General features: G+C 36.5%; 1 protein-coding gene across 2 annotated transcripts in view; it reads left to right on the top strand.

Annotated features, from left to right (window-relative positions):
- The window catches only part of LOC129802838 (low-density lipoprotein receptor-related protein 1), a 231471-nt gene that overhangs the window by 177927 nt on the left and 39126 nt on the right, over nt 1-14418 (top strand). For both annotated transcript variants that reach the window (XM_055848949.1, XM_055848948.1), the window contains 4 exons: nt 438-1408; nt 3746-4958; nt 8665-9699; nt 12561-13625. In XM_055848949.1, coding sequence (XP_055704924.1) covers nt 438-1408; nt 3746-4958; nt 8665-9699; nt 12561-13625 — 4284 coding nt within the window. The remainder of the gene's footprint in view (nt 1-437; nt 1409-3745; nt 4959-8664; nt 9700-12560; nt 13626-14418) is intronic.

The following is a 14418-nucleotide window of genomic DNA, read 5'->3' as shown; positions in this document are numbered from 1 at the left end:
ATACAGTAGACTCTCTCTCAAATGGGCATTTGGGGCGAAATGTCGGACGGTTATCTATAGATTTGGGCGTTAAAGCTTTTGTAAATTCCACAAAAAGCGCTCAATTATAAAGAATCACGATAAAATAGGAAGAACTGCAGCGAATTTGAGCAAATTAGCTTTATAATTAAACGTGAAAATTGTCAACAACATTTTACGCCCGATTGAAAAAGAGCCGATTGAGAGTCTACTGTATTGCCCTACTTTCGAATTTATTACGAAAATTTGTCATATGACTTTGTCATAGCCTTACAGAATCGCCTTATAAGTTTTATGACAATTTAATTGAATGAAAAGGGAATCCATAAAATATCTCTGATTTGGTTTAAATGGGACACCCTGTTTATATTATTTGCCTGTGCTTCAATTAAATAAGGGTTGGTAAATGAATGCTTTAGGTGAGAGGAATGGCTATTGATCCAACGGCAGGATTTATCTTTTTCACAAAATGGGGCAATAATCCGGCAGCTCTGGAACGATGTCTCCTTGATGGAAGCAATCGCACAAAACTCGTAACGCACAAAATAGTTTATCCAAATGGCGTGACTCTGGATCTGGCCAATAAGCACGTGTACTGGGTGGATACGTACATGGATTTTATCGAAAGGGTGAATTACAATGGGCAAAATCGCTGGAGCATTAAGAAACAATCCACTGATATGACACTCATTCAGTCTCTGCATGGCATTACGATTTTCGAAAATGTTATTTATGTGACTTCTTGGAAGAATCACACGGTAATTGCATTGGACAAATTTACCACAGAGGCTCGTGTACTTGTGGCAAATTCTTCAGTTCCGGTGAGTATTCATGTATTCCATCGCCAAAGGCAACCGGAAGTATCTCATCCGTGTCGCGAGAGAAATGGCGAATGTCAGCATCTGTGTATTCCGCTTTGGAAGAAGAATGTGGCCACAGCTCAGTGTCTCTGTGCTCCGGGATATCGCCTGAAGGGCCGAACTCAGTGTGTTCTGGTCAAATTCTCATCTTTCTTGGTCTATGCCCGTGAACAACCTACAATGATAAAGGGCATTCCCATGAAGAAACAATCTACAATACAGGATGCTATTGTGCCCATTGCCAATATTGAATGGCCAGTTAATCTGGATATTGGAGTAAAGGATCAGGTGATTTTCTTTGCGCACAAAGATAGAAAAACGCACACATTCACGATTGAAAGCCAGAAAATTGATGGAACTCAGAGGAAAATTATCATGGGAAATATAACATCATGCAATGGAATAGCTTATGACTGGATGGGTGGGAATCTCTTTTATACTGATTCCACCTTCAATTTGATATCAGTGGTGAAGGTGGCAGATCCTCCAATTGCCAAAACTCTCATCATAGATGGAATCGTTCATCCAGAGTGAGTACAATTTTTATTACTTTGAAATTTAACAATTTGTGCTCTCCCAAATTGTGTCAGATTCCAGAAACAGAAGCTTTAATTTTGAAAAATATTTCTTTTTCTTAATGCGGTATTCTTTATCTATTGTTCCTTTTACTAATTGAGGAGGGAGTAGTATGCAAGGGGATTGAATACAGGGGTTCCAGTCAAAATCCTGAAGAGCCGAAATTCAGAAAAGTAACAATACCGAATGGGAAAAAAACAGAGAAGCCAAAATTCCGAAAGGTCTCAAGTCCTAAAAAACCAAAATCCCAAAAAGCCAAAATTCCGAAAGGACAAAAATCCTGAATGGGCCAAAACCCCGAATGGGCCAAAATCCCGAAAGGCCAAAATTCGAAAACCCAATATTCCGAAAGGACCAAAATCCTCAATGGGCCAAAACCCCGAATGGGCCAAAATCCCTAAAGGCCAAAATCCCGAAAAACCAAAATTCTGAGAGGACCAAAATCCTGAATGGGCCAAAACCCCGAATGGGCAAAAATGCCGAAAAGACAAGATCCCGAAATGACCAAAATCCCGAAATGTCCAAAACCTTGAAAGGCCAAAATCCCGAATAGGACAAAATACCAAAAAGCCAAAATCACGGAAGGTCCAAAATCCCGAAAGACCAAAATCCTGAAAGGTCCCAAAATCCTGAATGGGCCAAAATCCCGAAAGGCCAAAACCCAGACAAACCAAAATTCCGAAAGGTCCAAAACCTCGAATGGGCCAAAATACTGAAAAGACAAAATCCGGAAATGTCCACAATCCCGAAAAGCCAAAATCCCGAAAGGCCAAAATCCTAAAAGACCCAAAATCCCGAATGGGCCAAAATCTCGAACGGGCCAAAAAGGCGAAAATCCAAAATCCCGAAAGGCCAAAACCCAGAAAAACCAAAATCACGGAAGGTCCAAAACCTCGAATGGGCCAAAATACCGTAAAGCCTACATCCCGGAAGGCCAAAACCCTGAAAAACCAAAATCTCGAAAGATCCAAAACCTCGAATGGGCCAAAATACCGAAAAGCCTAAATCCCGAAAGGTCAAAAATTCCGAAAAGCTAAAAATCCTGAATAGGCTAAAATCTAAAAAAGCCAAAATCTTGAAAGCTAAAATTCCGAATGGACCAAAATCCAGAATAGGTCAAAATCCCGTAAACCAAAAATTCGTTATCTTTACAATTTTACCCGGGCTTGCTAGAAACACAGGCAAATTTTCTGTGTTTCCTGAAATTATTCCTCACATTATCCTCAATATAATTTTGTGTTTTTCAGGATTTTGACCTTTTGGGATTTTGTCTCTTTGGGATTTTGGCGCTTGTGATTTTTGGTTTTCGGGATTTTGGCCTTCTTTAAATTATAGTGTTTGGGATTTTGGGTTTTCAATGTTTTGGCCCGTTCCTTATTTCGACCCATTCGGGATTCTGTCTCTTCAGGATTTTGGCATTTCTGGATTTTGGCTTTTCGGAATTGTGGTCCATTTGGTATTTTGGCTTTCCGTGTTTTAACTTTCAGGATTTTGGCTTTTAGGAATTTGTCTTTTCGGGATTTTGGCTTTCAGGAATTTGTTTTTTCGGAATTTTGGCATTCGGAATTTTTGGCTTTTAGATTTTTGGTTTTCAAAATTTTTGCGTTCGGAATTTGGCCTATTTCGGGATTTTGATATTTGAGATTTTAGCTTTTGAGATTTTGCTCCTTTCCGGATTTTAGTGATTGGGATTTTTGTCTATTCGGTATTTTGGCTTTCGGGGTTTTTACTTTCAGGATTTTGGCCTTTTCGGGATTTTAGCCTTTTTGGGATTTTGGCTTTCGGGAATTTGTCTTTTCGGAATTTTGGCATTCGGAATTTTTGGCTTTTGGATTTTTGGTTTTCAAAATTTTTGCGTTCGGAATTTGGCCTATTTCGGGATTTTGATTTTCAAGATTTCAGGCTTTCGAAATTTCACTCCTTTCCGGATTTTAGTGTTTGGAATTTTTGCCCATTCGGTATTTTGGCTTTCGGGGTTTTTATTTTCAGGATTTTGGCCCTTTCGGGATTTTGTCTTTTCGGAATTTTGCCCATTTCGGGATTGCAATTTTCAAGATATTAGCTTTCGGAATTTGGTCCTTTCGAAATTTTAGTGTTCGGGATTTTGTGTCTTCGGAATTTTGGCTGTCGGGATTTCGGTCCTAAAAAACATTTCCTAAAAAAGACCAAGGATCAAATTCATTGAATAACAATCAAGTTTAATAGAACTTCTGTCATCAAATCATTACTTCTGATTTCTTCATGTGAAGAATAAATAAGTTTTTTGAGTTCAATGGGATGTTCAATTCCAGTGCAATTGTTGTGGATCCCCAGCGTGGAATGATGTACTGGACAACGTGGGTTGTTAATGGGTATATTGGGTCAATTCAGAGCGCCTGGATGGATGGGACACATCGTGAAGTGTTGGTACAATCCAATTTGCACTGGCCTACGGGATTAACAATTGACTACCGAGGTAAAAAGTTGTACTGGTGTGATCCCATAATGCCACTGATTGAGCGAGTGGACTTGGATGGGAAGAATCGTCAATTGCTGTACAATGGCATGGCTGAACATTTTTATCCCCATTCAATGGCCTTTAATGGGGAAATGATCTTCTGGACGGACAATGTTCAGGGCAATATTCGGAGTCTTGTGCTCAATGGTGGCGATGTGCAAGATTCTGGAGAACCTTTGTTGTTTGAGAAGAGTTTGTTAGGAAGTATGAAGATTTTTGACAATTCCAGTCAAACTGGTACAAATGCCTGCACAGATAATAAGAATTGTCCAGGAGTTTGTTTGATGACACCTCAGGGATCTGTTTGTAAATGTGGGGATGGTTTTTCTCTGAATGCCAGTGGAACAACGTGTATTCCGAGAGAAAATTATGTTCCACCGACAGATTGTTCCCCTGGCTTCTTCCGGTGTCGCTATCCGCAGCATCTCTGCATTGAGGAGAGATTTCTGTGCGATGGGGACAATGATTGTGCTGATGGCAGTGATGAAGCTGTTGGACTTGATGGGCCATGTTCAGCTAAAGAGCATTGCAATGTAACAGCAGGATATTTTCAGTGCGATGGCAATCGCTGCATTCACAATTCCACAGTTTGCGATGGTATTGCCCATTGCATCGATGCGAGCGATGAAGATACTAAACTCTGCCCGAGTATCAAGTGCACTGACAGTCAGTTTCAGTGCAAGAAAAGTTTGAGGTGCATCCCAAATATTTGGTACTGCGATCAACATGCAGATTGCGGTCCTGGGGATACGTCAGATGAGCCCGAGGACTGTGCAGAATGTGTGGAGTATGAGTGCCACAATAAGGTTTGCGTGTCCTATGAGATGCTCTGCGATGGCTTCGACAATTGCGGAGACAATTCCGATGAGAAGGGTTGCATGAAGGAATGTCAATTGGGAGAGATTTATTGCATGCCCAAAGGATGTCTCAACGAAAGTCTTATCTGTGATGGCATTGTCGATTGCTTTGATGCCAGGGATGAACAACATTGCGACAATGTGACTTTGGTGAGTGTTTTAAATTTTTTTGTTACAGTAAACTCTCGCTCAATCGACTCTTTTTCAATCGGGCAAAAAATTTTGTGGACAATTTTCACGTTTAATTATGAAGCTAATTCGCTCAAATTCGCTTTAGTTCTTTATATTTTATCGTGATTCTTTATAATTGAGCGCTTTATGTGAAATTTACAATGGCTTTGACGCCCAAATCTATCGATAAACCGGATGGCATTTTGCCCCAAATGCCCCATTGAGAGAGAGTCTACTGTATTTAATTTAATTAAATTAATTTTATATTTAATTTATTTTTATTATTATATTTATATATAATTATAATTAATTTAATTAATAATTCCAATAATTTGCTTTTAATTAAATTATTTTAAACTTTATATACAACATTTTAATATCTTTCGCGATAAAAAAGGGGGGTAGCAAAGCGTCCAAGGCTTTGTAAAGTTCTTGAACTCATGACGTAGATGCTATACCTCAAAACTACTTTCGCATCATTTACTATTTTACCGATTGTCAACCGATTTAAACTGACTCTTATATCGAATTTCGAAGAAAAATACTTATTGGTTCATGACCTGTACATTACCGGGTTGAAACCGATTTGAATCGATTTACAAATCACTCAAAACATTGATCAAAATAAACTTCAGGAGCAATATAATTAAAATTCGAATAAAATTTAGATATCGGTTATGAATCGGGTCATTACCGATTTAGAATCTATTGGAACGGGTTCAGTTTTATCGGGAATTCCAAGACCTTTCCAACGAGCCCAAACGTGATACCATTCGGTTGAGAAATACGCTTTCTAGAGCCTTTTTTTAACATTTGACCTTGAAAACCCGTTGTTAGGAATGATTCAACGATACTTTCGTATCAGGACGAAATGTCGGCCTGGGTAATCCCTAAAACATATCTGAAAATGAAAAAAATTACACCACCCATTTTCGATTACTCCCAAAAAACATGGTTTTGTTAGGATAGGGATTAGGTTTGACGTGGGAGATGAGGGGCATTTTAAGGATTTTAGAGGAATATCTCCGGTGATTGCCAGTTAAAAGGTTAGTCACCCTAAGATGAAAACAGTTTTTTGGTTTTGCCCAGAGCTTTCGATCCTGATACCGTCAAATCGTACAACTTTGTGCAAGGGGGTGCAACTTTGTGCCACCCTATTTTTAGACATGAAAAGCTTTCTAGCGGAATTGGTAGTTGCGGGGAAGCTCTCCAAAAATTCTGTAAGGTAGCTCTAACATACGTAAAGTAATTATGGGTATTTCCGTTTATATGCTTTTGTTACCAAAGGTTGGTAAAAATTCCATCATTATCTGTGTTGGTTCTTCATTTTTCCAAATCTGCAGAAAAGTGTCCTCCAGAACACACCTTTTAAAAATTTTCTGATTTATTTCGTGGGTCTTGTCGTATTCCTTGACTACTGAGGATAATATAGCTGAACCGGCGATTTCATAGGTTGTTCCATCTTCTTGTGGTGACGTGTTAATCTCAAAAACGGGGAAAATGCAGTACAACTTTGTGCCACTAGTTTTACAGATAATTTGACCCTTATATTATCGATATCGTTCAAATTTCAACTACTCAGATCTTTCAAACAAGATAAATTTGACCCCCTCCAACCACCCTGACCAGTAATATTGGTCAAAAAACAATAAATTTTGTGACTTTTTATAATCATTTAAAAGACTTTATTTATTTTGAGCCGTTCTAGTTGTCAGAATTTGATTATTGATGGTGTAAATTTAAGGTCTCATGAAAATATACAATTCTTGGGAGCATTACAACTTTGAGCGACCACCGCCAGGGGCGCTTAATCGAAAAATTGATTTTCGTAATTTCGAAATCGAATATTTCGAAATCACGTTTCCAATTTCAACGAAAATTTGGTATGTTGTAGCCGTTGTAGCTAATGCTGAGACCTTAATGATGGGTCTCACTAGCCTCTCGATCTTAGTAGAATCAACTTATAAAAAAAATCTATGAACAATAATTAATTAAATTAAATTCAAGGAAACTGAAAATAAAACTTTATGTACTGTTTAATTGTGATGATTTGAAGCCAAAATTGTGAGATTGGACAAGTTCAACATCAAGTTTATTGATAAAAAGAGGGTGGCACAAAATTGCACAAATTTCGTTTACAACTCTGTGCCACATACAAGAAATTTTTCTCCTTGTCCAAAGATACCTGGATTTTTTTTCAACTAATTTGGAAAATATTCAAGAAAAACTTGAAAAAGTGGCACAAAGTTGTATGATATGACGGTATGCGTACATCTGTTCTTTCTGTATTGGGTAAGACTAAGACATGTGTAAAATTTAGATAAAGCAAGGCACGTTTTATTTAGATTTAGACAATTTGCCATAGTTATATTTTCATATGACTATGGGAAAGCGCTCCTGGGTGGTCTATAATGGACTTAACTTATTCTTCCACTGCAGGATATTACATTGTAAAAATGATTTACCTTGTTATATAAGTATCTCGATACGATTAATAATAATACGGGATAATATCGAATTAGAAGCCCTTCAAACTTATCAGGGATTCAAAGACCTTTCCAATGAACCCAAATTTATGCAAAAAGTTTGAGGAATTTATTCTCTATGGCCTTTTAAATCTGTGACCTTGAAAAGAAAACTTAATAGTGTTAATTTTTGATTATGTGAGAAAAAATACCATAATGTTGTATATTTTTTCACACTATAAATAATGTGAAAACTGTAATCATACTATAATAGTGGTAATTTTTAGAATTTGTCAAACAATTTTAAATCACGAATCATTGTTGAAAATTTTTTATGATTATAACAGTGAGAAATTTTACACAGATTGCAATTAAATAATTATTTTAACCGATTTCACACTATTATAGTGTTAAATTTTTACACATTTTCAAATTAAACAACGTTGTTGAAAATTTTTAACTATTATAGTGGTAATTTTCAATCACGTGACAATAAATTATCAAAATGTTGTGCTTTTTTTTTAAACATTTTTAAATTAAACAACTAAAATGGTCGATTTTGCACTATTATAGTAGTAAAGTTTTACACATTTTTTTTTACTGTGTATGTTAGATCCGTCAGGAAATCTGTAAAGGCAGAGCCTTTAAGGCAATCGCGTGGATGAGCGCCTAGGCCGTTAGAGATTTCTCCAGAACCCTCAGCATTCTTCCTACGACAATCCAACATCAACTAACTTTCTCAATACTAATTCTCTCCACTATACCCCTCCCGAAGGGGTAACTCACAGCTAACACAAGGAACGGTCTTAGGAGAAATCGGTGCCGCCCCAAGAGACATCTATGATGTCAATTCAAACCAACGGCGGGGGGAGGGGGTTAACCGTTGGGGAGAAGCTGGCGCTCACAGTTAGGAATGATTAAACGGCGTTTTCGTATATCTTGGAAATGGGTTATTTCTTAACCGGTTTCAGGAAATTTGGCGTCGTTGTAAATGACGTGGTATCTGAAATGGTAACCAGCTATAAACCGATAGTTTAAATCGGTTATGAATCGGTAAATGATAAATGAAACATTTTCGGCATTGTCTATCTGAATAAACAGTTGAAATAAGATTTCAGGAAGGGAAGCTCGATAAAATGAGATTGTGAAGAATCTCAGAGAATCTCAGCTCGTTGATTGTAAACTGATAGAATTTCATTTGCAATACAATGCACTTTCAGAGTGACAACAAGACAATTCGACCAGAAGTAACGTGCGGTCGCGATGAATTAAAATGCCTGAATGGGATTGAATGCTATGCAAAACACTTGCGTTGTGATTCGGTATATGATTGCTTGGACAAATCAGATGAGCTGAATTGCACAACAATCAATCGCCGTCCGAGTTTCAATGAAACAATCAAGTGTGAAGATCCAGACAGATATTGCCATCGGGACAATACATGCATAAGAGTTGAACAACTCTGCAATGGTGCTGTGGATTGTTCTGATGGGTCCGATGAGGGATTCCGCTGCAGTGAGAAACTCTGTGACTATGAGAATGAATGTTCGCACTTTTGTCACAATGCTCCAGAGGGTATTGTGTGTTCATGTCCACCTCATATGTTCCTCTCTAGCAATGGCCATCGGTGTACGATGGAACATGCATGTGAGCATTGGGGAACGTGTTCGCAGATTTGCGTGCAGAAGGACAAGAAGTACATGTGCCAGTGCCATGAGGGCTTTATGCTGCAATTTGATAAATTTTCCTGTCGCAGCACAAACAAAGATTCTCCCTATGTGATCTTTAGCAATCGCCAGGAGATCCGTGGAGTGGATCTCAAGACACTCGCAGTGAAAAATTTCTATTCAGCCTTGAGGAATACCATTGCTCTTGACTTTTACTATGGCAATGATTCCGTACAGATTTACTGGACGGATGTGATTGACGATAAAATCTACAGGGCATCCCTGGTTGGGGATTCCTTGACTAATGTCGAGGCTGTTGTTCAGTCGGGACTGTCAACGGCTGAGGGTTTAGCAGTGGATTGGATTGGAATGAATCTCTACTGGGTGGACTCGAATTTGGACCAGATTGAAGTGTCAAAGGTTAATGGGCGCTTCCGCAGGACTCTAGTAGCCGGAGATATGGAGAGTCCTCGGGCTATAGCTCTTGATCCACGAGATGGACTTCTGTTCTGGACGGACTGGGATGAAGTATCACCGAGAGTGGAAAGATGCTCAATGGCAGGAGAGTACAGGAAGACAATTATGCAGGTTAGTACCTTATCTGAGATTCCTTACTAAACTTATGATACGGAATTCCTGTTATAATATTTCGATGATCAACTTTTAGAAAATAAGACTTTATTAATACTTTTGCATATTTTGAGAGTCTTGAGTACCCAAAGAAAAATATGGTTGTTCTGGGAAGCGACATCTTTTCAATATTTAGTTAATTTATTAAAAATCAGATTCTTCTGGATAATTACAAACTAAAAGGATGTCCAAATTTAGCTTTTATGCAGGAGCCTGATTTATAGTGCTATTCAAATCATATCCTTCTGCATTATCAACTTTTCTTATACAGGTTCCTGTCTTGACTGTTTTCCCCACAGTAAAAAATATTAACACTATTATAGTGTGTAATCTTTCACATCACTATAATAGTGTTAAATTTGGAAAAAAATGTTTAATTTAAAATTGTTTAATTTAAAGTTGTTGAATTTCAAGTTTTTGAATTTGGAGTTGTAGAATCTAAAAATTATTGAATTTTTGTGTGTAAACTCAAAAATCGTTAAATTTTCATTTAATTTCGTTTATTTCAGTTTTTTTTTTGTCTTTTTGGACATTTGTAATGTTTTTTCCTGTACTTGGGATCCTCCCTAATGCGAGATAATTACATCTGATGCTCAGATCTTCGCGATATACTTATTATACATATAAATATTTGATGTTCTATATGACTTTTGCCCAATGAAAAGCATCTCGACTGAAGTATAAGTCTTAATTGGAAATTCAGCAATTTTTACACAACTTTTGTTTAAAAATTCAACAAATTTGGTTGAAATACACAAGGCTTCACACTATAATAGTGTTAATTTTTGATCATGCGACAAAAAATACCATAAAGCTGTGTATTTTTTCACACTATAATAATATGAAAAACTATAATAATACTATAATAGTGGTAATTTTTAGAAGTTTTCAACAGTTTTAAATTACAAAACATTGTTGAAAATTTTTTATGACTATAATAGTGAGAAATTTTACATAGATCGCAATTAAATAATTAATTTATCCGATTTCACACTATTATAGTGTTAAAATTTTACACATTTTCAAATTAAACAACATTGTTGAAAATTTTTAACTATAATAGTGGTAATTTTCAATCACGTGAAAATAAATTACCAAATTATTGTGCATTTTTTAAACATTTTTAAATTAAACAACTAAAATGGTCGATTTTGCACTATTATATTAGTAAAATTTGACACATTTTTTACTGTGTATATAAGGTAAATTACCTTCACTCGACCGGGTTTCTCGATTCGACCGGTGGGTCAATTTTTGAATGTTTGATAGCCAATTTCGTCAATTGCTACACTAAGAAAAACCTAAAAAGTCAGAACAACTCTATGGCAGACAGAGTTGAATTAACTCTGCAAATATCGATGTAATTGCAACTCTTTTTGTTGTAAATTTTAGTAAATAGAGTTGAAACAACTCTTTGTACGAGTTGAATTAATTCGTGGAATATCTATGTAATTATTTACTCTTTTTCGATGTAAAATTTCATCTCGACTGAAGTATATGCTTAAGTGTTTTCGTTTTAAGAATATACTTCAGTCAAGAAGATTTTCGCGTGACAAAGTTCATATGCAACATTAACTAGAAAATGCCTAACAGTGTTTCATAAAGACATGTGCGTGCATCATACGTGATATTTTGCTCGCAACATAGGGAACTTGAGGTCAAGAAAATATTAATAAAGAAAATGATAAAATAAAAAAAAAACATAAAATTGCAAAACATATTAATTTTGGGATTTGGAAGGGTTACTTTAACTCTAAAAAAGATTTTTTTTAACTCTTCAAACGAGTTATTTTAACTCTTTAAACGAGTTACTTTCAGTCTTAAAAAGAGTTACTTACACTCTTTTGTCATATAAATTTTAGGAAAAAAAGTTAAAACAACTCTTCCGAATATTACACCAAAATAGAAGTAAAATCAACTCTAAAATATAGTTAATCGAAAATCAAAAACGAAAAAGAGTTAATTCAACATCGTTTCGAGTAAGTTTTACTCGATTATTTTTCTGAGTGTATGAATTTGCCACTGGATCGTATTATTCATGGAATAATTGACCTATTAATGTTAGATCATACGCAAAATATTATAGCAAATATAAATAAATTGAATAAATAAATCTACCGGTCGAGACAACGAACTGGTGGAGCGAGGGCGCTTTACCTTACTGTTTTACTACCGATCAGGGGCCTCTCGACATTTCATTTTCCCATACGTTATTACATAGAGGCACTGAAGACTATTGGCAAGTTTTTTTCTAAAGAGAATCATATCAGAAATATATCAGACTTATCAGTCTGATATATTTCGAAATCGTGCATTAAAAACTATCTAAAAATACATATTTGATAATGTTCGCCAAAATAATACAAAAACTACGAGCAAATTTGTTTAAGTCGCGGTGCAATATCTGCAAAATTTTTACAAGAAAATATGAAAAATAGTTTCACTTTTTATTAGGATTGATGGGCCCCTGCTACCGATTAAATTGATTCATAAATTTGAAAAGCTATTCCGAAATAAGAAACTACTTAATAAAATCAGATCTTAGAATATTTTAGCTGACGTTTTGCAAAGTCGCAGTTCAATTGGATTACCCTGTTTGAATATTTAATTTTACTGTTTATGGATATTTCCCTATACAGTTCAAGAAGAATTCCCGCAATTATTCAGATAACTTCCATATAAAAAGTAAAATTTACTTTTCGGAAAAACCTTTATAAATTATAAAATTGGCTTATTCAGTTTTATTTTTCCAAAAGCAGTAAATTTTCTATAAATTAGAATACTTTTCCACATAAAGTAAGTATGAAAATTGGTTTTAGGTGCAACAAATTCAGGGAGCCTGGCCCAATGGCCTTACTCTGGACTACCATCAGAGACGAATCTACTGGATTGATGCTCGATCGGATTCCATTCACACGACAAATTACGATGGTGAGGATCATCATCTGGTGATACGAGATCAGGAAATTCTTTCGCATCCATTTGGTATTTCACTGTTTGAGAATCATGTCTACTGGACAGATTGGAGAACGAATTCTGTGATTCGTGCCAATAAGTGGAATGGTTCGGATGTTGCTGTGATTCAGAGGAAGCTAACCCAACCATTTGGCATTCAGGTGCTCCATTCGAGTAGGCAGCCTGTCGACGGGAAGAATCCCTGTGGAGAGAATAATGGGGGATGTTCGCATTTGTGCTTACTGAGCACAAATGGAACTTTCAGGTGTCAGTGTCCGCATGTGATGCGTCTGGATAAGAATAATCGAACGTGCATTCCCAATGAGCAAGTTTTGCTCTTTGTTACGGGATCTGAGATTCGTGGGGTAGATCTGTATCAGCCAAATCACCATACAATTCCCACAATTAGTCACACCACTCAGGTGTTGGCTCCAGCAAAAATTGACTTCTTGGTTAATGACAGTAGGCTGTACTGGTCAGATGTTCAGCTCAATGAGATTAAAACTTCGGGGCTGTCCAATGGACCCATTGAAACAATTCTCGATACTGATATTCCACTGCCAGTTGGATTTGCCATTGACTGGATTGCCAAGATAATGTTCGTGTCGTCCGGAAGGACGGAATGTCGAATTGTGGCATGCAATCTTCAGGGTGAATATGTCACGGAGATTCACACAAAACTGCCTACTGTGACGAGTATTGCTGTTGATCCTACGCATGGGAAACTCTACTGGTCACAGGGAAGTGTCAACAATACTCACAGAATCATGAGGAGTGCCATGGATGGAAGTAAAGTGGAGATTGCTACTTCCACGGATAAGAGTATTGACAGTCTGACGATTGACTATGAAAGTAGGAGGCTCTACTACGTTTTTCCACTTGTGGGAGCCATTTATTACTTCGACATCTTGAGGAAAACAACTCATGAAGTAAGTTAATGCAATTTTGAAAATATTTTAGCTTAACAGAAAATGTTCCACATGCAAGCTCCACCCAAAAAAATCTTAGCCACGCCCAAAAAATAACCATTGAGATGCTTTTATTTATTAGGTGTGATTCCTTCATAATCACACCGATTTTTGTTTTAATATGAAGTTTTTTGATCGTCCTTATTAAAATTTATTTTACATTATCATAAGTGGGAGGAGTCTAAAAAGTTCTTATCACACAGAATTTTGGACACGCCCCCTTTAAGTAGTAATAGTTCGGATCAAGGAGATCCAAGGAGGTCAAGGCTTTTTTATAAAGAGGATTATGATTAAAGGACAAGATTTTAGCGAAGGAGTGCAGGCAGTGATCATTACCTTCCTCTCCTTTATGTCATAGGCACACTTACGACTTAAGTCGAGAGACTGCTTAACGTAGGGTAGAGTCAGTACTTTTTCGCCAGTAAGCACTTTTTTGCCACCTACGAATAAAATCACTTTTTAAGGGAATTATGAGCTCATGGAACTACGAAATGAGTATTATTTCGTGACCTCTAGTCCAACGAATCAGAAAACCATATCAGGCTCTTTACCGACTAGATTATTTGCAAGTTATTAAAAGAAATTCTCGACAAGGTGAACAATCATTAAAAAAATATGGAGTTCTTAAGAAACTTGTCAACGCTAAGAGAAACTATCTTGCATTATTTTATGTTTTTGCTGTACAGTATGTGATATTTTTCACTGAAACTCAATCCTTTATAAACTAAACTTTGTTGTAATATAATTTTTAATA

This window comes from Phlebotomus papatasi, chromosome 2 (assembly GCF_024763615.1).
Source record: "Phlebotomus papatasi isolate M1 chromosome 2, Ppap_2.1, whole genome shotgun sequence".
In the NCBI taxonomy this organism is placed as follows: domain Eukaryota; kingdom Metazoa; phylum Arthropoda; class Insecta; order Diptera; family Psychodidae; genus Phlebotomus; species Phlebotomus papatasi.
Note: the sequence above shows the minus strand (reverse complement) of the source record. Positions and strands in the feature narration are given on the sequence as shown.